This window comes from Notothenia coriiceps, unplaced genomic scaffold (genome assembly GCF_000735185.1).
Source record: "Notothenia coriiceps isolate Sejong01 unplaced genomic scaffold, NC01 NC01_scaffold00023520, whole genome shotgun sequence".
NCBI lineage: Eukaryota > Metazoa > Chordata > Actinopteri > Perciformes > Nototheniidae > Notothenia > Notothenia coriiceps.
The window spans coordinates 543,444-562,150 of NW_011356221.1; the positions used below are offsets into that span (position 1 = coordinate 543,444).

Here is an 18,707-nt window from a genome sequence, read left to right on the forward strand (position 1 = left end):
GTTGAAAACCACTGCTGTAGATCACTGCCGGTACGCGCGCTGGGAGCGCACCGTTTAAGTTTGAAAGTTGAAAAGTTTGTGTGTCTGAAACGCTATGTGATACAGTACAGTTTACACAGCACAGTACATGTTCTGTAGCTACTATTGCACTAAATGGTAACACTTGAATACGTTATGCAAATATGCAACTTGTTTGTTGAAATGTTAATAAATGGGAGCTTCCTCAAACAGCCATCTCTTTCCCGACAATCCCCTCTGTGCACGAACCCTTACATATGGTAATGAAACATTAAAACACCTGCGGCTTATAGTCCAGTGCGGCTTATAGATGTACACATCATTCAATTTAGCTGCTGCGGCTTATATTCAGGTGCGCCTTATAGTCCGAAAATTACGGTAGTTATTAACCTGAACATAAAAGCTTATCATATTCTCCATATTATGTCAATCATCATGTCCATTGTCTTATCTGTCCATGTATCTATCCCATTTATACATGTGACTCAAACATATGGGCATTTCTTAACAGTTGATTGATCATGTTCATGTTGCCTTGCTTGGATTGATTTGACAGAAGCTTTGTCTGTATCACGCCCCATACTCCTACCAGATTGTTGACACGAAGTCACAACTAAGTTTATATTTTGAGTGCCAAGAAGAGCAGCCAGACCATTAGCTATGATGATTAAGATGGATATCTCCAGAAAGAACCTTAACCGTGCTGATTTTTCCGTCTAGACAATAATTACTTCAGACTGCTGAGTTAATGAAACGGATCAACCCTCAGGCTCTTTGGAATTCCCTTGCTCTATTCACTTGTTTTACTTTTGTTAATTACTTTTTATAGCAGAAACATTATTTCAGTATCCAAAAGTATCAGTATCTCTGACTTTGACTTTTGACTTTGACTAAACTGGTTCCATGTTGAAAAACTACCACATTAAAATAATCTTACATATATTTGTATCGCGATAAAAGCAGAATAATATAGTATTTTATAATAATATTGTACTGTAGAATGAGCCATTTTGCATAATAAGTACTTTTACTTTTGAAACTTTTAGTACATTTAGGTGATAATACTTATACTATAATACTTTTGTTTAAGTGACATTTTGAATTCAGGACTTTTACTTGTAATGGAGTAATTTTATAATGTACCTTAGTATTTTACTTTTACTTAACAGATCCAAGTTCTTATTCCACCATTCCCAAAATCTCATTATTTTCAACTATCCAGTGACCTTCTTTTTTTTTGCGTGTACTTTCTTTTAATCAGAAAACTGCCCCTTGAGCAGTCTGCAGTATTCCCTGGACTCTCGGAGTGGAGACTCTGTGGGGAGGACGGTGAGCTCGGGCAGCCTGGCCCCCAGCTTATCAACGCGCTCCAACCCAGACCAGCTGAAGAGGATCTCCTACTCCGAGGTGGCCCTCCACAAGGCAACCTCTGGCTCCGTGTTGGTCCAAGATGAGCTTCACTTTCCAGGTTTCAATCCAGTGGCCTCCACGGTCCTTTCCAATCCGCGGATAATGAGTCGCTCTCACCACAATCTGGGACAGATGCCAGAGTCTCCAGAGCACCGGATGGCAAAGGCGTATCAAGGCCAGTCGCAGGCCAGGCTGAGTCAGGCGCCACCAAACCAAGCGCCCTCTCACTTCCAGCAACACCAGAGAGCCAGCTCAGACACAGACTCCATCTCACACCAACAGGACAAGTGAGTCGAAAAAAGTCAAATGTTGAGGAAAAGTCTAAAAACACTAGCATTTGAAGGATAAATTGAGAATAAAAGTATAGTGCATGTTGTAAATGCTGACATTATTTCATGACTTTGCCATCCCTCAAACGACTCAGGAACTGTAATATGTTATGCATTTGCACGCCTTTTAGTTTGCCCTTTTAAAATTTTATTTCATGCTCAGTTAAGGAAATGGGATCTTGTTTTTATTAGTTGGCCCTCTGTGAAGTATTTAATGGCAGAGTCTCCAAGCTCACTTCAGGAGGGGCTGAGTTTACTAAATGAGGAATTGTTACTGGGCTGTGGCTCTGCCTAACACCACAGAGACACAGAGAGCTCCACCTCAAGCCTCTAATTAGCCCTCCGGGGGTCTGTGTGTGTGGGTGCTTTAATGTGTGCCTATTCCTATTTCAACTTAGTAACGTCTGTCTGCCAGTAACTCCCTCTCGTGTCAGCTTTACAGATGACATGTGTGATATTTCTTCTCTACGAATGATACTGAAACGTTAGTAGTTAAGGAAATACATTTTAGACTAAGGCAAGCACACTTTCGTTGACCCTTTGTAACATGAAAAGTTTCCCCCTCAGGCTAAATCTTCTCCTCTGACTCTCCTCTCAGATCTTTGGGAGCAGTGTCCCACAGCAGCCCAGTATGGAGCGTCAGCAGTTCCAGAAAGGAATCTGACTCTTCTTCCACAGAGGATACTGGCCAGGCTTATGTAGTTGGTAAGAACGCTGACCTTCGTATGTTGTGGCTCCCTGGGGATGGATAGTATAACTAGTGGTGTTCCTGTCTGCTCATATACATTCATGTAATTGTATTTTGTTAGAGACTTTAGAAAGGTTAATATATATCACCAGCAGTTAAGTTATCGCTCTGTGAAGCTACAGTCATGAGATAAACAAAATGCATCTTAAGTTAATTGCCACTTACCTATATGCCTAAATATAAAAAAGTTTTCGAATGAACATTTGGAAAGAAAGTCATTATAATGAAAATGGTATATCCTGTTAACTGGCAGTGAGGTCTACAACAAGAGAATTGCAGTGGATATTTGTATGACTGGCTGCACATTACTAGTAAACGGTAAAAGGGAAAGGTCACATTTGAAATGTAATACTTTTTAAGAGTTTAGTATTGTTTAACCTGCTGTTCAACAGCTAAGTAAACCTCATGGGGAAACCTCAATGATGGTGTTAAATGACCTTCAGTTTACTGACTTGATTGCTCATCATCCATTTTAGAAACCAAATAGTTTCTGTATAAAATGGCCCGATGCAACGGTCAACATGTTAATTATGAATCGATGAAAATGTAATATTTCCTTTATTATTGTCTGTAAATGGAGCCAAAGATTTCATTGTTCTATTGAATATTTGTTTTAAAAGAAAGCACGGCCTTGCTAATATATTGTTTTTTCTCTCCCCAGGTGTCAGTATGCACAGTTCCTCTGGACCACCCTCAACCCCAGCCTCTGTTAACGGCATGTATTACAATATCCATCTTTCATTTTCCCAGATACAAACACTCTGGATTTCCATGCTTTGTATACAGTATCATGTTGAATTGCAGGAAATCTTAGACTGCTCTCTTCCACAGCTTGTGTCGTAACATTATTAATCCCCTTCTTCAATCTGGTGAACCATATGCCGATTGTGGCGCAGCCAAGTACGGATATACAAACCAAAAAAAAAAAAGGCTGTGTTCTAAATCACAATTATATAATGCAGAATTGAGTCTCTGTCCTCTCAGGGCTGCCTGCCTGCGGAACTGCCCCCGGCCCCCCATTTAATAGCCTCATACTTGGCACTAAATTCATGACCTTCCCTTTCATCCGAGCTTAACCCGTCCTTTTAGGCCCATTAGCCAACAGTGCTAAAGTAGGGGTCGTGCAGCAACACTGTATGCTTGCCCGAGCCGATTAATAGTTGCAGTGTGGATATACTAATCCCCTCCGGTATTATTTGTGATATCAATTCAACAAAATGACTCTGTTATGGTTCAATCACAATGAGCTAATCATGTTTTAACCATATATTACAGTAGCTATAACAAATGTGTCTTTGTGTTCCACAGATTCACTTAAGAAAAAGGTCATTGCCTTGCCGTCTCCAGAAAGAGAAATCACAACTGTAAACCTGAAGAAAGATGTGAAATATGGCCTGGGTAAGGCTGAACATTCATTCTCCTGAAATAATAACGGAATTTCCCACTGAGTTTCTGTTGCCACCTATTAGCTTTCAGAGTCAACAAGCATTTACTCTTATGTTTTGTGATTGTGTTTGAATGTGAGTGTGTATTTACATCTGTTTGTGTGTGTTCTCCAGGGTTCCAGGTGGTTGGAGGGCAGAACTCTCGTGTGGAGCTTGGCACCATCATTAGCTCCATCACTCCTGGAGGTCCTGCTGATGTCAACGGCTGCCTCAAACCTGGTAGGCTAGTGTTTGGATAGACTCCTACATATAGGTAACAGTTAGCAGTCCTAGCTTGTGTGTAACAGTTGTAATGTCGGTGCAGGTGACCGGCTGATCTCAGTGAATGATGTGAAATTAGAAGGCCTCTCTCATTCCACTACCATTGAAATCCTTCAAAATGCTCCAGATGATGTGACTCTAGTGGTGCTACAGCCCAAAGAGAGGCTCTACAAAGGTAAGAGGAGAGATATGAGTGTAGTGTTTTGTTTGGTATGTACAGGGCGCATAACCACTTTTATCTCTTACATCCAGACTTGCAGACCGATCTCAATATTTGTCCTTCTTGTTTTGACAGAGTCTTCTTCAGGCTATGTTCCCTACCCAGCCAAGTCTGCTTTGAAGCCACTTAACTCTGACCAGAGACGAGAACTAGACTTTGATACATCGGAGGAGGAGCAGGCGGGAACAGGAAGTCCCAGCCCTCCTCTCCACGGCGCTGGCACGCCGTCATCCGGCTCCTCCCCGGTCCACCAGCACACCAGCTTCAGCTCTCAGGACTCCAGGACCAGCAGTGTTGCTAAAATCAGCGCACCAATTGTTGATGTCCGGCAGTGTCTAGAAAGAATTACAAATTCTAGCACAGCTGCAACCTCTGCCACACATCAGAGACCAGAACCTAACGTGGGTTTGGAACCCACGCCACCGGCTCTGCCGCCCAAAACTAGAAAAGCTAAAGTAGCAGAAGCTCCCAAGGTTTCTGAGCACTCTGACTGGGGGGATTCGGACATGGATGAGGAGACTCTTTCCAGTAGTCAAGAGAAACTCAAAATCAAAAAGGTGCGACCTTTGTGTTTATGAATTCATTGTTTTACATGGATCCTTTGCTTTTATACAAAAACCCTCAACAGATGTGTGAACCAAAACTCACAAAAGGTTTTTAATCCTGGTGGAAAAAATATAAATCAACTTTTGGTAATGAGGATACGAATGGCTTTTTCACAAACAAGCATTACACATTACCTTTCAGATGCTTGGCACAACTAACTCCCTGTTGTAAACAACCTTTGCCTATCATTACATTTACGATGTCAATGCAGGGCAGTCTGTTACCTTTACACCGCATGTCATCGCTTGAGTTTAATATCTATATTTCTTCCTCAGCGTAACCTAGTTCAGCTTCCTCACTCTCACTTGATCCCTTTATCTTTCTGCATGTTCCACCTTGTGATAATTCAACTTAATAATCTTCTCTGTTTGCAGGAAAACATCATGGAAAATTGTAATGGTAATGCCCCAGGGGTCAATAGTCTCCGTCCAGGAGAACTATTTGATGTTGAGCTGTCTAAAAAAGACAGCAGCCTGGGCATAAGTGTCACGGTACTGTTCGGAAAGGTTTTCACGCTTTCTTTGTTTCGCCCCTTTCCCCCTCATCATGTTGTCTGTTTGTGCTTATGTGTCGCTGGGTATGGTATGCTTTCCTAACACTAAATGTTGTCAGGTCTGAAGCTCTAACAGAAATAACATCCACCAAATTATTTTTGCATGCACTTTTTTTAATCACTAAGGAATATCTTTTTTTATGAAGTCACAGTATTTTTCTGTTCATTCATAGGAAGTGCAGTTTAAACAGGACTGTTAAGTGAGCTTTCTCATGACTTTGCTTATTGTTGCTGACTCCAGAGTCACTTACTGATGCTAATATTATGTCTCCCTGAAGGATTTTGAACACCTTACAGTAAAAGCTCAATAACAGATCACATCACTGTGTGTCATCAGACCAGGGTTGCTGTCCAATATGATTTTAGAATAAACACTGATTCATTGTGTATTGCAATAATGATTACTATTTAACTTAACAATAAACTGTCATAACCAAATGGACACTGATGAAGGCTTCTCATTGTCTCTGATTATTAGGATTTAACCTCTCAGGAATTTTGTCAATAACATCACGGTGGAGGATTTTCTTTTCATTTGCAAATAATTCATAGTTGCAGTATGATAAAGGCTTTGTCTAACTTGTATTTTACATTTATTTGAAAAAAATAAAGCATCATTTTGACAAGAAACTTTTTCTGCTTAACTGTAAATACAATTGGTGAAATCACCAGCTAATGATATTTTAAAACAAACAACTCCAACGTGCCTTCAAATACTTCTTGTGAAGTTTGGTTGATATTTATTTATACTAACAGTCTTCATAATAAACCAAGATTATATTCTGAACCATTAGTTAAGACTAAGCCTTTATCATTTAACATTACACCTCAAATGAAAACAAAACCTTCCACACCTGTCATCAACCCCCATAAATAATACATAACGAACCATTCTCTCTTTGGCTAATTGGACTAAAGAGGTGTGTTCCTGTCTTAGGGTGGCTTCAACACGACTGTTCGACATGGAGGCATCTACGTCAAAGGCATCATACCGAAGGGAGCTGCTGAGCTCGACGGAAGAATTAAGAAAGGTGAAGTAAAGACAAAGAAATATTTAATTATAAAGTGAATAATTGGAGCAAACAAGGTGTTAATAAGACTTCTTTTTGTTTGTGTCCTGTGCTCAGGTGATCGTGTGATGGCTGTCAATGGAACAAGTCTGGAGGGAGCCACTCATCAGCAAGCAGTGGAGGCTCTGCGAGACACTGGGCAGGTGAGGGATGACATTTACCCGAGCACCCTGCTGACAAGCTGTTTAGTCTCAGCCCAGCTGGCCACTAACGCCAAGTAAATCATCTGCTCCCTCAGACTGTGCACTTGTTGCTGGAGAAAGGTCATCCGCCGGCAGACAGTGTCCATGCTCCCCTCACGCCTCAGAGCACGTTACTAACTGCGAACAGCTACCAGGACCCCAACAAGAATAAAAAGCAGCCGCTTCAGGTCAAAGAGAAACCGGAGTACAACTTTGTTACAGAAGGTGAGGCAACACGAAGCTTTATAGCAAATGTTTGGTTTGTTGATTAACCAAAACATAAAGACTTTCTACAAAAGCAGGTGTAGTTTGTGGGAATGCAAATAGTTCCTACATGTGTAAGTATTGTATAAAAATTGAAAAATGTTAACTTAACCTTTTAATATTAAGGGAAGTAGTGGGACATTTTGAATAGGTTTAGAGCTGTTTTTAAGTTTCAACAAAACACTCTGATGATTCTTTAACACTTGACAACTAGAGCTGCAGGATTTTGTAAAAATAAAACGTATTACAATTATATTAGCTGATAATGCAATTGCCTTTTGCAATATTTGGGGGGATGATCACAATATTCCCAGTTATCATGCTGTTAAAGATAATCTCTAAAAAAACAAAAAATGTCTTTAATGTTTGCAGGTAGGACTTCTCTTTAGATGCACAAAACATACCACTTATTTTTGCTCAATATTGCCTTTAACTGTGATTTGGATATTGCCCTAATCCATATTGTGGTTTCAATGCAATTTCAAATAATTGTGAGGTCCCATTTACAACAATGTACTACAGTACTTACACATCTAGATACATCACATACCGGTAATAACAAAAAAAAGTTAAAGTTGAGTGTCCATTACGCTGTTCCTGCATGTGTCTCTCCCCACAGACAATGTGTTTGAGGTGTTACTGCTGAAGAACACGTCAGGCCTGGGCTTCAGTTTCAGTCGGGAGGAGCACATCCCTGACGAACCCCACGGCTCCAGCATGGTGCGGGTTAAAAAGCTGTTTCCTGGCCAACCAGCTGCAGAGAGCGGCCGCATCAACGTTGGCGACATCATCATGCGGGTCAACCAGACCCCTCTCAAAGGACTCTCACAACATGTAAGTAGAATATGTCTCACTGCTGTCATCGAGCAGTCATAGAAATAATTATTAACTTGGAAAAGTAAGGAAGCGCTATGAGTAATGGGGGGAAGAAATCAGTTTCTCCTCTGTTTTACTGAATTAACAGGAGGTGATTTCAGCCTTGCGAGGAACGGGACAGGAGGTGAATTTGCTTCTTTGTAGACCTGAATATGGAGTTCTTCCTGAAATGGACAGTTCAGCTTTGGTAAGTACATAATATATTTTCTTTCTAGCTACTGCTTGGACACTTCAAGTACCGGAAATAACTGAAAAATGTATTTAAACAAATGTGTTTCCCAGTCTCCTAAGTCATCACCGCGGAAGGAGCCTCAGACCCAGGCAGAGCCGAGCCGGAGCCTGGACAGGGCGACCTCTCCTCCGGGGACACAGGGCCAGACGGGTCGAGTCAGCGTGGAGGACGCCCTGGAGAGGCTGCTGCTCAAAAACCCCGGCCGACAAAACAGCTACAGCGACAGCACTGATGGGGATGAAGAGGTGGAAGAAGCCTTCAGCCCAAACCCAGCCGAGCACAACAAGCAAGCGTGGGAGCGGAGTGTCTACCTCAACCCCAGCAGCAACCTGGGACTGGGACGATACGACAGCACGGGTCAGCTGGACGATACCATCAACCCAGCCTTCTACTCCCCAAACCTGTCCATTACAAGATCGGACCTCAGCAAGAGGTACGCATGGAGTAAATGAATAATGCATAATATCTGCATTAATGCTATTCTCTGATATTAAATGTTTTTTCTTTGTGGTCTTTTGGCAGGTTTCCTTCTTCCCCTGTTACAGCTGATTTGGAGTCGTCCTCCCTTCATATGGTGTCCTCCCCCACTGCTCCAAGCCCTGATCCCCTGCCTCCTCCTCTGCCTCTGCCCTTAAACCTCACCGTGTCTGGCAATGGACAGGAAATGGAGGACTTTGTCCCGGTAAGGCCTTAGAAAAAAAAAAGGGTTTCACTCGACCAAGGGTCATTTTTCTAACTGAGCTTTTTCTCCGTTACTAGGAAGTGGAGCTAAGAGTCTCCCTGGTGAAGTCAGAAAAAGGCAGCCTTGGCTTCACCCTCACCAAAGGAAGTGATCATGGGTGTTACATCCATGACATCGTCCAGGATCCAGCCAAAGGAGATGGCAGTCTCAAGCCCGGGGACCGAATGATTATGGTACAAATTCAGCCCTGATCCCTTTCATCGCAGCCTAAAGTTTGATCAACCTATGGTTTAGGTGCACAATATAAACCCAAAGAGATATGGTGTCAGAAAAAAATGTTAAGGAAACATTTTTGGACCTAAGACAAGATTAGGGCAAGCAGAACAAGGCTAGCTGTTTTCCACTGCTTCTACTCATTTTGCTAAGCTAAGCTAGAAGCTGTTTCCCAATTGTATGAATCTTTATTTTCTTCCTGCAGGTGAACAACACAGATGTGAGCAACATGGGCCACACAGAGGTGGTCAATCTTGTGCGCGCTGCTCCCCGAGTGGTTGACTTGGTGGTAGGGAGGGTCCTGGAGGCTCCCAAGCCCCCAATAGAAGCCCACCTGCTGCCTGACATTGACTTTGAGGACAGCCAAGAACCCATGGGTAAGAAACAGATCTTAAAATAAAAAAATTCAGGCACACTGCTAACAAGTGTTGCATCATTTATAGGTTCTTTAAGTGTTCATTGTTTTACTGCTTGTCCTACCACCAGGTTTGGTACTGGACGGTGGCAGTGACAGTGTTTACGATGTCTTGTTTGTGAGAGAAGTCCTGCCCGGCTCAATGGCCTATGAGGAGGGCACCCTGAGGCCACTTGATCTGATCCACTACATCAACGGTGCTCCCACACAGGACCTGACTCTGAGTGAGAGCACCAGACTGCTGGAGCTCTCCCTCAACGACCTCACACTGAAGGCCACAAGGTAATCCCATGAAGAATTACACATGTTTCCTGGATCAAGATACTGCATGTGGACCATTGCATTCACTTTTTTTTTTGTCAAAAGGGACGGAAAGCCTGTTTCTCCTGGTCGGAAAATTGTCTCTTTTCTTAACAACAATGTTAGCCCCGAGATTTCATCCAGCATGAACGGTATGTTTCAAACATTTAAGGTGTTAACTGACAACAACAAAAAACTTGTCTGTTATTTTGTTCTTAATTGCAACATTGTTTTCTGTTTAAGGGTTTCTTAAAGGAGAAGATCCCAGAGATACAGAGTGTATTGCAACACTTTGTCCTTTAGAGGTAAGTTGAGTCAGTTTGGCTAAATATTAAATTATGCTTCAATTAAAAGCTGTTTAACTGTTGCATTTATGTTATTTCTGTATTGAATGTCAAGCAAACAGTTCAAAGAAGGTTGAAATGTTGTACACAATAATGTTGTGTTGGCTGTCATCAAATGCTTGACTGTTACCATCAAGCTTTGTCTGTTAAGAAATCATTACTTTAATGACTTGTTCACTTCCTAGCAGTATGCTAAAGTTTGAAATCATGGATTAAAGGTGATGGCACGTTTGTTTGTTGAATTTGCAGGAGGAAATCATCAGGCTGGATATGGAGAAGCTGCAGTCAGGAGGTCTGGGCTTCTCTGTGATCGGAGGAGAAAGAGGGATATTTGTCAAGTCCATCACACCGGGAGGAATAGCAGAGTCCTCGGGGAAACTGCAAGTGGGAGACAGGCTGCTGAAAGTGAGTGGTGTCACACAAATGCAGCTCAGAATTTAGGCTGATAATATCATATTTATATACTTTTGTTTAACACAATTTTGCCATTATTTTACTGTTCAGATTTTGGACAAATTCATTGTAACTGCTGGCCTCTGCCCACACTTTGAACAAATATACGTTAAATAGTTGTATTGTGACGGGTTGTTTTTAGTAACAAACATGGAATAGTCCTATTTCCTTTCCAGATAAAAACAAGCACAATTTCCAAGACATAAAAGGAACAAGTAAAGTAGATGAAAAAAATATAAATAATAATACATAGAATTTAGAAGAAAAAGGAGCAATTATTCATTCATAATATATTAATTTAACTTCATCTAAATAAATAACACATTATGAAATGCTCTACAATTGTTCAGTTTGCTTTTGTTTTTGAGATCCTCCTGTATTCAATCGTGTGATTTCTGTGTTTTCCTTGCAGGTGAATGAAGAACTAATGACAGGCGTGTCTCACACCAAAGCTGTCACCACTATCCGTAAAGCTAAAGGCCTGGTTCATCTCATAGTGTCAAGACCGCCCGACCAGAACCCAAACACTTACATGGCCTACCTGCCCATCAACTCTGACAAGTGCAATGGAAACACAGGTACAAGCAGACACACACAACATGTATATTTTAGAAAGGTTAGTTCTCCTGTTTTAACCATTTAAGAAGAGCTCATTGAAAACCAGATTGTGACTAGCGTTAGAGTTTGTGATAATTAGATTGTTCTCTCTAAACACGCCTAACTCTCCTTCTTGTCGTTTACAGATCTGAGTGACGACAGTGGAGCAAAAACGAAGCTGTTTACTCTCAATAATGAGCTGAAATCTTGCTGCTTCCCTTCTATACCACCAATAGGTAAAGACACACAGGCTGGAAAATGTACTTGAAATATGAATAGGATAATCCTGAATATTGTATGATTTTACCAGCAAGATTAATTCATTTGTAAATCAAATGATAAAATTGTAAACTTCATTAACATATCTGTGTTCCCATGTTTCGCAGACTATGAAGATGAGCCATTAGAACAGAAAAGACCAACAGATCACAGCGCTGAGCTTTCAGAGGACACAGACTGCGATGGCTCTTCTTTACCTGAAGACTCGCCTGAGGTCAAATCCAATCCATTAGACCTGCTGTCAAATGAAAACAATATGCAAAAGTTATATCTTTTTTTCATTGTTCAATAACAGAGTTCCCGGAAAGTGGGATGGCAAGAGGAGAGTGTTGATTATCCAAGGAATGAAAAGTAAGATTTTGATTTTTGGATATAAATCAGTCACAATGGGGACTTTCATTTTATTCATAAATATCTCCCTGTTTATTTGTTTAAATCAAAAGCTATCTGCAAATGAGTGCTGGACAGCCAGAGGAAGATGAGATCACATGGGGCAGTGAGGAACTGCCTATTGAAAACATGAACAAATCCCAAGATGGTAAGACAAATTTGGATTTTAAATGTTTATTTATTTTTCAAAACACATTAAAATGACACAATAGGATTTGTAATTTCGTCCTTCATTCTGCCCCCCCTAAGACGAGCCAATCATCACAGAGGATGAGCTGACCTCTCTGCCCCTCGTCAAAGTGGTCCCTGATGGCCAGTACACAGGAAAAAAGCTCAACACTGTGGTCCGCATGATGAGGGGGCTCCTGGAGCAGAAGGTCCCTCTGCAGGAGTTTGAAGTAAGTCATGTCAATGCCTGTCAAATTAATTGCAAATAATTGGATTTAATAAACGTCTTCTTTTCTTCGTGGCAGAACCTTCAGAATCTCCAGCCTCTGGACGACTGTCTGATAGGTCAAACAAAGGAGAACAAGAAGAAGAACCGCTACAAGAACATTGTCCCCTGTGAGTCCCAATGGATTTTTTATTTTCATATTACCTTAGAGGGAAACTTTGAATAGGGGGTGTGTCGGATGGCAAGGTGAAGCGGTGAAAATACTCAATATATAGATTAAATAGATCCCTTCAAAGTTTTTGACATCATTTGAAATCAGATTTGTGTGCACCCATCTCTTCTAGTTGACACAACTCGAGTTGTGCTGGAAAAAGACGGCGGCTACATCAATGCCAACTTCATCAAGATGTCAGTGAAAGAAGAGAGTTATTTGTACATCGCATGTCAGGGTCCTTTACCCACCACCCTGGGTGACTTTTGGCAAATGGTCTGGGAGCAGAAGTCCAATGTAATCGCCATGATGACCCAGGAAGTAGAGGGGGGGAAGGTGAAATGTCAGCGGTACTGGCCCGACACTCCGAGGACAGCAGAGATGGTAGACGACAGGTTACAGATCACGCTGATCAAAGACCAATACCTCGACAATTTTGTCATCCGAGTCATCGAGGTCAAAGATGTCCAGGTTAGTTTGTCTCCAGATTTTAGATTTAAACCTCAAATTGGTTGAAGGCCTTTAAAATGACCTTTCAGCATGTTGTAATAAAGGTTTGCAAAGAGTAGAGGGGGGTAATTGCCATAGAATTGCTACTGTATGACATGATCAGAATGATATTTGAAACCAATTACTTATAGTTGAACATCATAATGTTTTTTTTCCCTTTTCAAGAAAACTGCCCAACCCTGGAGTATCACTTGAATTACAATATTTTAAATGTTCAATGATCATTATGGAGTTGTTGCTCCATCACAGCCAAAATAACCTGCCTACCCCAGCTTGAATAGACGCATTAACTTAAGAGTTTCTCCCTCCTCAGACTAATGAAATACAGCGTGTAACTCATCTGAACTACACGGGATGGCCGGACCACGGCACGCCCTCACAACCCGAGCAGCTGCTCACATTTATCTCCTACATGAGGCACGTCCATCGATCGGGGCCAATCATCACACACTGCAGCGCAGGCATCGGCCGCTCAGGAACCCTCATCTGTCTAGACGTGGTTCTGGGTCTCATCAGCAAAGACGCTGATGTAAGTAGACAATCTTTACTTTGTGCAGCTTATGTATTCTTTATAAAAAAGCTTCTGCTCTTATTTGTAGTCTTTGTTTAGTATGATCACGATCTAATAAACACTTTCTACAGTTTGATATTTCAGATATTGTAAGAAACATGAGACTTCAGAGACAGGGAATGGTGCAGACAGAGGTGAGTTTTACTTTTTGGTTTTAGTATCTTAGTTAGTGTACCTTAACTCTAAACTATTTGATTCAAATATTACTTTTCATTTTGTAAATGATTTACTAAATGTATCCTGCTTTTATGGTTATTCGATTAGGCACTGCTGTTTTTGATGTACTCTATTTGTATCAAACCACCTCTTTGGTACACATTTTCTCACACCTTTTTTATTTTACAGGACCAATATATTTTCTGCTATCAAGTGATCCTCTATGTCCTGAGATGCCTTCAAGCAGAAGAAAACATCTCTGGATAGGAGCCGTCATGTGGAGGCTGTTCGACTGTTTCACAAGAGCAAAACTAAAATGGAGGAGAGTTCACACAGGCAGAAATTGCCAAATGTACACTACATGTTTTTAAAATGCCTTAAAATATTCAGATCTTTCAGAGTAAATCCTTTTTAAAGAAGTCTATATTTTTACGTTTGCTTTTTGAGTTCTCTCTCTCTTTGGCTGCTACTCCTTTTCAATGCATGTATGAGAACTGCTGATTGTATTTCTTGTCACCTACAAGAAAACACAAATGTTTTTCCCAGATTCATGGATATTCTAAAATAATTATGAAAGTGATCGTGATCAATGATTTCATATTTTATGTGGAACAAAATTGTACTTTGTGTATTTTGAATCCTATTTTAATGCTGGAACATGCCTTGACAGAATACTATGTCAGTATTTGCTTTGTAAATCTATTATACAGTAATTGCTCAATGCTTGAGGTAAATGATGAAATAAAAAGTGTACATATTCATCTCATGAAAATTAAACTGGATACATTTTAAATGTTGTGTGGAGGTTTTTCTTTAATTTATCATTAGGAAACAAAGGTTTTTATTGTCCTGTCATATTGGTGCATATTGCCTATTAGCATAATTTTTCCATAAACTTAAAATCATTCATGCATTTAAAAGTAGGCTTCCCATTTTATACCTGCCTTAAAAATATCAATGCAATGCCGCATTGATTTGGAGTTATAACTTATCGGGTCACAAAATGCCAAAGCTATTGAAAAAAAAGACTTTAAAAAAGAAGAAGTAGTAATACAATGCCAGAATTTCTGAAATATAGACATGAGAAATTTTGAGTGCTACTTGTCTAGTTTATAAATATATTTCTGCAATGTGTTTACTCATTAGTTCACATGATTGAAGCCATTGAATAATAGTTTTCAATTAAAAAGCGGCTTGGTAAAGAAACAAAGATATAAATATGAAATAAAAGAAACATTAAAACATTCAAGTTGAAACAAAAGGTGTGTGAAGTTTTAGAAAAACCTGCAGCAAAGAAGGAAACTCCTCCTGTGATTAAAGCGGAAGTGACTGTCTTAGAACCGGAAATGACGTTTGGACGCACCAGCGCAAGTTAAATGGCAGCCTACACATCTGCCACGCTTGCCTTGTAAAAGTTGCCGTTTTTCATATTTTTCTTGTTAAAAAACACGCGAATTCATCTGCAACCATGTCGGGGAGAACAGGCAACAAGCTGCCAAACAATCTGCCGCAACTGCAGAATCTTATTAAAAGAGATCCGCAGTCTTACGTGGAGGAGGTAAGTGTTGTTAGCCGAGCTTGCTAACTAGCTAGTCAACTTGTTGTGTTAGTCTGAGACTAAACATATTAGAGGAAATTAATCGATGGTGGTTTCTGCACAGTTTCAGCAGCAGTACCGACACTACCAGTCCAATTTGCAGATCTTCAGACTGCAGCCTGACAAGCCGAACAAGGAGCTGGCGGATCTCTCCATGTTTCTGGCCCAGGTACTGTACTGTCAGTTAGTGGGAAATTGATATACAAATGTTAATTATAACGGTATAAGTATTCCTTTACTCTTGTCTGTACCTTTATTGACTCTGTATATATCTGATCAGCAATTGAGGAAGTATTTTAGATCCTTTACTTGGATATACTTGTGTGTTTTTTTTTTTTAAAGATTCACGTTATTGTCATATGTACAGTAAAACAGGCAGTTGCACTGTAAAATGACATTCTTACGCTCAGCTCTCCGCACTTTTATTATTAAAAAACCTATACAAACAAACATAAGATGTAAATTATTACAAGAAAATGTAAAAATATAAACTGACATGCATACAAAAATGATGTAAAATGTTAACTAAACCCATAGATGTAATCCTGTGGAGTAAAAAGCACAACATTTGTTGCTGAGATGTAATGCAGTAAAGTATATCATGTAAATACTTAAGAAAGCGTACCTCAAGTTTGAGTAAATGTACTTCTCGCACCGCTGCTCAGTAATATTTATTTTTGATATTGATGGTGCTAGGTTACAGCTGTTTTTTGTCATTCAGGTTGCTCACTGCTACCTGCAGCAACTGTCAACCTTTCCACAAGAGCTGCGTGAGTTATTAATGAGTCACCACACAGTCCTGCAGCCAGACCTCAGAATGGTGAGATAACCTGTGACTATCCATATTAAGTAATTGATCATAGTGATCAAAAGTATGTGTCTCTTAGCATTTCAATGTTTGTGTCTGTTTCCTGTCTTCATCAGACATTCTGCAAGTCGCTGATTCTTCTGAGGAATAAAGATCTGATCGACCCCTGCGGCCTCCTGGAGCTCTTCTTTGAGCTGCTGCGATGTCACGACAAACTGCTCAGAAAGGTGAGATCACACAGAACATTACTCTAAGCATGTAGTGAGTGGATGTTATATTTTGTATGAATTTACAAGAGTGGTAGTTAAGTCAAGGGGAGAATCAAAAGACCATTTCAAATGCTTTCCTGATGTTGTGTGTTTACATATTGATATGTTTAGGGGTTGCTCTTTCAATGTTTCACTCTTCCCCTTTTAAGAAGTAAACATTTGCTTCCCTTTCTCCACAGACACTGTACTTACACATTGTGGCAGATATCAAAAACATCAATGCGAAGCACAAAAATAACAAAGTTAACACAGTAAGTAAACAAACCACATGTGTCAAGTTTGACTGTTGGTTCTATTGTTCCACTACAGCAGAGCTCATTGTCGGAGAAATTGTGTTGTGTGTTGCAGACATTACAGAACTTCATGTACACCATGCTGAGAGACAGTAATCCCCTCGCAGCCAAGATCTCTTTAGATGTAATGGTGGAGCTTTACAAAAGGAACATATGGTGGGTTTTATTTTTTACACCAGACTTCATAAGTCATTCTTATTATTTTCCACTTTAATCTAATTGTCTTTTCGTCTGGGTCACAGGAACGATGCCAAAACAGTCAATGTCATTGTAACAGCGTGCTTCTGCAAGGTTACAAAGGTAGGTTTTCCCACACTTCAACCAATTGCTTTTAATATAACATTAGTTGCAGTCCTGTACATACTTACCTCTCTTCCTGTTTAGATTGTTGTTGCTGGTCTGAAGTTCTTCCTGGGCAAAGATGAAGATGAGAAAAATGACAGCGATTCAGAATCAGAGGCAAGTACCAATAAATGCATATACATAAAGTAGTTAGAGAAAGGATACTTTTCTCAGTCTAGAAGGCTGTGATGTTAATGCGTATGTAAGATATTTAAATGTTTATCTTTCAGGCGGAGGGGCCAACAGTCCGAGATCTGAAGGTGAGATACGCCACTGGCAAGAAAACCACCAAAAGCAAGAAGAAGATGGACAAGGCAATGAAAGTCCTCAAGGTACTACTCTTGTTAATACTACAATATCATGACTTGTATCGTTATATTTTACAATTGAGTTGATTGTTTTGAACTCTTTTGGCAGAAACACAAGAAAAAGAAAAGGGTAGAAGTGTTCAACTTCTCTGCTATTCACCTGATTCACGATCCTCAAGGTAGGTTCACTCCTCCTTTCCTCACCCACTGCCGAACAAAATGTATGTGTAGGGTCATTTCCCCCAGTATTTACAGAACTGTCAAATCAAATATCTCTTTCATTTAGATTTCTCAGAGAAACTCTTGAAGCAGTTGGAAGACTCTAAAGAGCGCTTTGAGGTGAAGATGATGATGATGGAGTTCATATCCAGACTGGTGGGAATCCACGAGGTGAGTGATCTCATCTGTCCCCCTAACTGGTTTTCATAGCGGATTTGTCCTTTTGTGCAGGTCTTATTACATTTCCACCAGATATGAAATAGTCCTAATAGGCACTGCCAACATTTGGATCAGACTTCCATACAGTTCTGAATGGACCATGGGAATCATGCCTTTGACGCTGCATTATATTGAATATAAATGCGGTATGAAGTAGATTTTATAGTGAGTATAATACTATTTTGTTTTGTTGTTTTCCAGCTCTTCCTCTTCAATTTCTATCCCTTTGTCCAGAGGTTTCTACAGCCACATCAGAGAGGTAAAATAACTCCCAGTTAACTTAATGAGAAGGTTTTTATCTGTTTATTAAAGGTGGGAATCACCAGAGACCCCATGATTTGGTATACAGCAGGGCTATTCAATTACACATTCAGTTGGGCTAAATTTTATAACTACAAAATGCAGCTGGGCCAGACATTCAGCGGCCTGTAAAAAGCGGGTAGTGACACATTTTAAACCAACACATATTACTGCGATGAAAAACATGCCATTTTTATTCATTGTTCATCTAACAAAGGTAGGTCAAAAAGTGCATAAAAACACAACAAATTAGCATTCATTTAACAGAATCTGAAAAAAAGTGCACAGTCTGTGCACTTTTTTTCAGATTCTGTTAAATGAATGCTAATTTGTTGTGTTTTTATGCACTTTTTGACCTACCTTTGTTAGATGAACAATGAATAAAAATNTGTGTGCCTTGGCAGTCTCAGCTCTAGCCAATCAAACCGCTGCTTGGTGTGTCAGGGGCGGGAGATTCATGTGATTGGTTGTTGGTCGAGCTTCAGACACGCCCGCCGGCAAGCTTTTTTTGAAGCTGTAGTGTGGACGGGCCGTAACTCTTTTAACGCTTTTCATGTCATCTC

General features: G+C 40.3%; 2 protein-coding genes across 5 annotated transcripts in view; both read left to right on the forward strand.

Moving 5' to 3' along the window:
• ptpn13 (protein tyrosine phosphatase non-receptor type 13) overlaps nt 1–14,582 on the forward strand; it is a 327,111-nt gene extending 312,529 nt beyond the window's left edge. For 2 of the 4 annotated variants that reach the window (XM_010781657.1, XM_010781658.1), the window contains exons 18-49: nt 1,280–1,715; nt 2,356–2,462; nt 3,167–3,220; nt 3,814–3,903; nt 4,065–4,169; nt 4,255–4,386; nt 4,507–4,988; nt 5,412–5,543; nt 6,528–6,621; nt 6,718–6,803; nt 6,899–7,067; nt 7,726–7,940; nt 8,071–8,169; nt 8,265–8,647; nt 8,737–8,896; nt 8,974–9,129; nt 9,375–9,546; nt 9,656–9,866; nt 9,951–10,036; nt 10,128–10,189; nt 10,478–10,633; nt 11,094–11,259; nt 11,425–11,514; nt 11,665–11,771; nt 11,853–11,908; nt 12,001–12,095; nt 12,197–12,345; nt 12,421–12,511; nt 12,686–13,023; nt 13,376–13,591; nt 13,705–13,767; nt 13,979–14,582. In XM_010781657.1, coding sequence (XP_010779959.1) covers nt 1,280–1,715; nt 2,356–2,462; nt 3,167–3,220; nt 3,814–3,903; nt 4,065–4,169; nt 4,255–4,386; nt 4,507–4,988; nt 5,412–5,543; nt 6,528–6,621; nt 6,718–6,803; nt 6,899–7,067; nt 7,726–7,940; nt 8,071–8,169; nt 8,265–8,647; nt 8,737–8,896; nt 8,974–9,129; nt 9,375–9,546; nt 9,656–9,866; nt 9,951–10,036; nt 10,128–10,189; nt 10,478–10,633; nt 11,094–11,259; nt 11,425–11,514; nt 11,665–11,771; nt 11,853–11,908; nt 12,001–12,095; nt 12,197–12,345; nt 12,421–12,511; nt 12,686–13,023; nt 13,376–13,591; nt 13,705–13,767; nt 13,979–14,056 — 5,036 coding nt within the window. In that variant the 3' untranslated portion in view covers nt 14,057–14,582. The remainder of the gene's footprint in view (nt 1–1,279; nt 1,716–2,355; nt 2,463–3,166; nt 3,221–3,813; nt 3,904–4,064; nt 4,170–4,254; nt 4,387–4,506; nt 4,989–5,411; nt 5,544–6,527; nt 6,622–6,717; nt 6,804–6,898; nt 7,068–7,725; nt 7,941–8,070; nt 8,170–8,264; nt 8,648–8,736; nt 8,897–8,973; nt 9,130–9,374; nt 9,547–9,655; nt 9,867–9,950; nt 10,037–10,127; nt 10,190–10,477; nt 10,634–11,093; nt 11,260–11,424; nt 11,515–11,664; nt 11,772–11,852; nt 11,909–12,000; nt 12,096–12,196; nt 12,346–12,420; nt 12,512–12,685; nt 13,024–13,375; nt 13,592–13,704; nt 13,768–13,978) is intronic. The other 2 variants (XM_010781659.1, XM_010781660.1) reach the window with 2 other exon arrangements.
• A 560-nt stretch (nt 14,583–15,142) lies between these two features.
• Nucleotides 15,143–18,707, forward strand: part of sdad1 (SDA1 domain containing 1) — a 48,507-nt gene continuing 44,942 nt past the window's right edge. Inside the window, exons 1-13 of the mRNA XM_010781676.1 lie at nt 15,143–15,347; nt 15,451–15,555; nt 16,108–16,206; nt 16,311–16,421; nt 16,643–16,714; nt 16,812–16,912; nt 16,999–17,056; nt 17,141–17,215; nt 17,329–17,430; nt 17,516–17,585; nt 17,693–17,796; nt 18,046–18,103; nt 18,157–18,185. Coding sequence (XP_010779978.1) covers nt 15,258–15,347; nt 15,451–15,555; nt 16,108–16,206; nt 16,311–16,421; nt 16,643–16,714; nt 16,812–16,912; nt 16,999–17,056; nt 17,141–17,215; nt 17,329–17,430; nt 17,516–17,585; nt 17,693–17,796; nt 18,046–18,103; nt 18,157–18,185 — 1,074 coding nt within the window. The 5' untranslated portion in view covers nt 15,143–15,257. The remainder of the gene's footprint in view (nt 15,348–15,450; nt 15,556–16,107; nt 16,207–16,310; nt 16,422–16,642; nt 16,715–16,811; nt 16,913–16,998; nt 17,057–17,140; nt 17,216–17,328; nt 17,431–17,515; nt 17,586–17,692; nt 17,797–18,045; nt 18,104–18,156; nt 18,186–18,707) is intronic.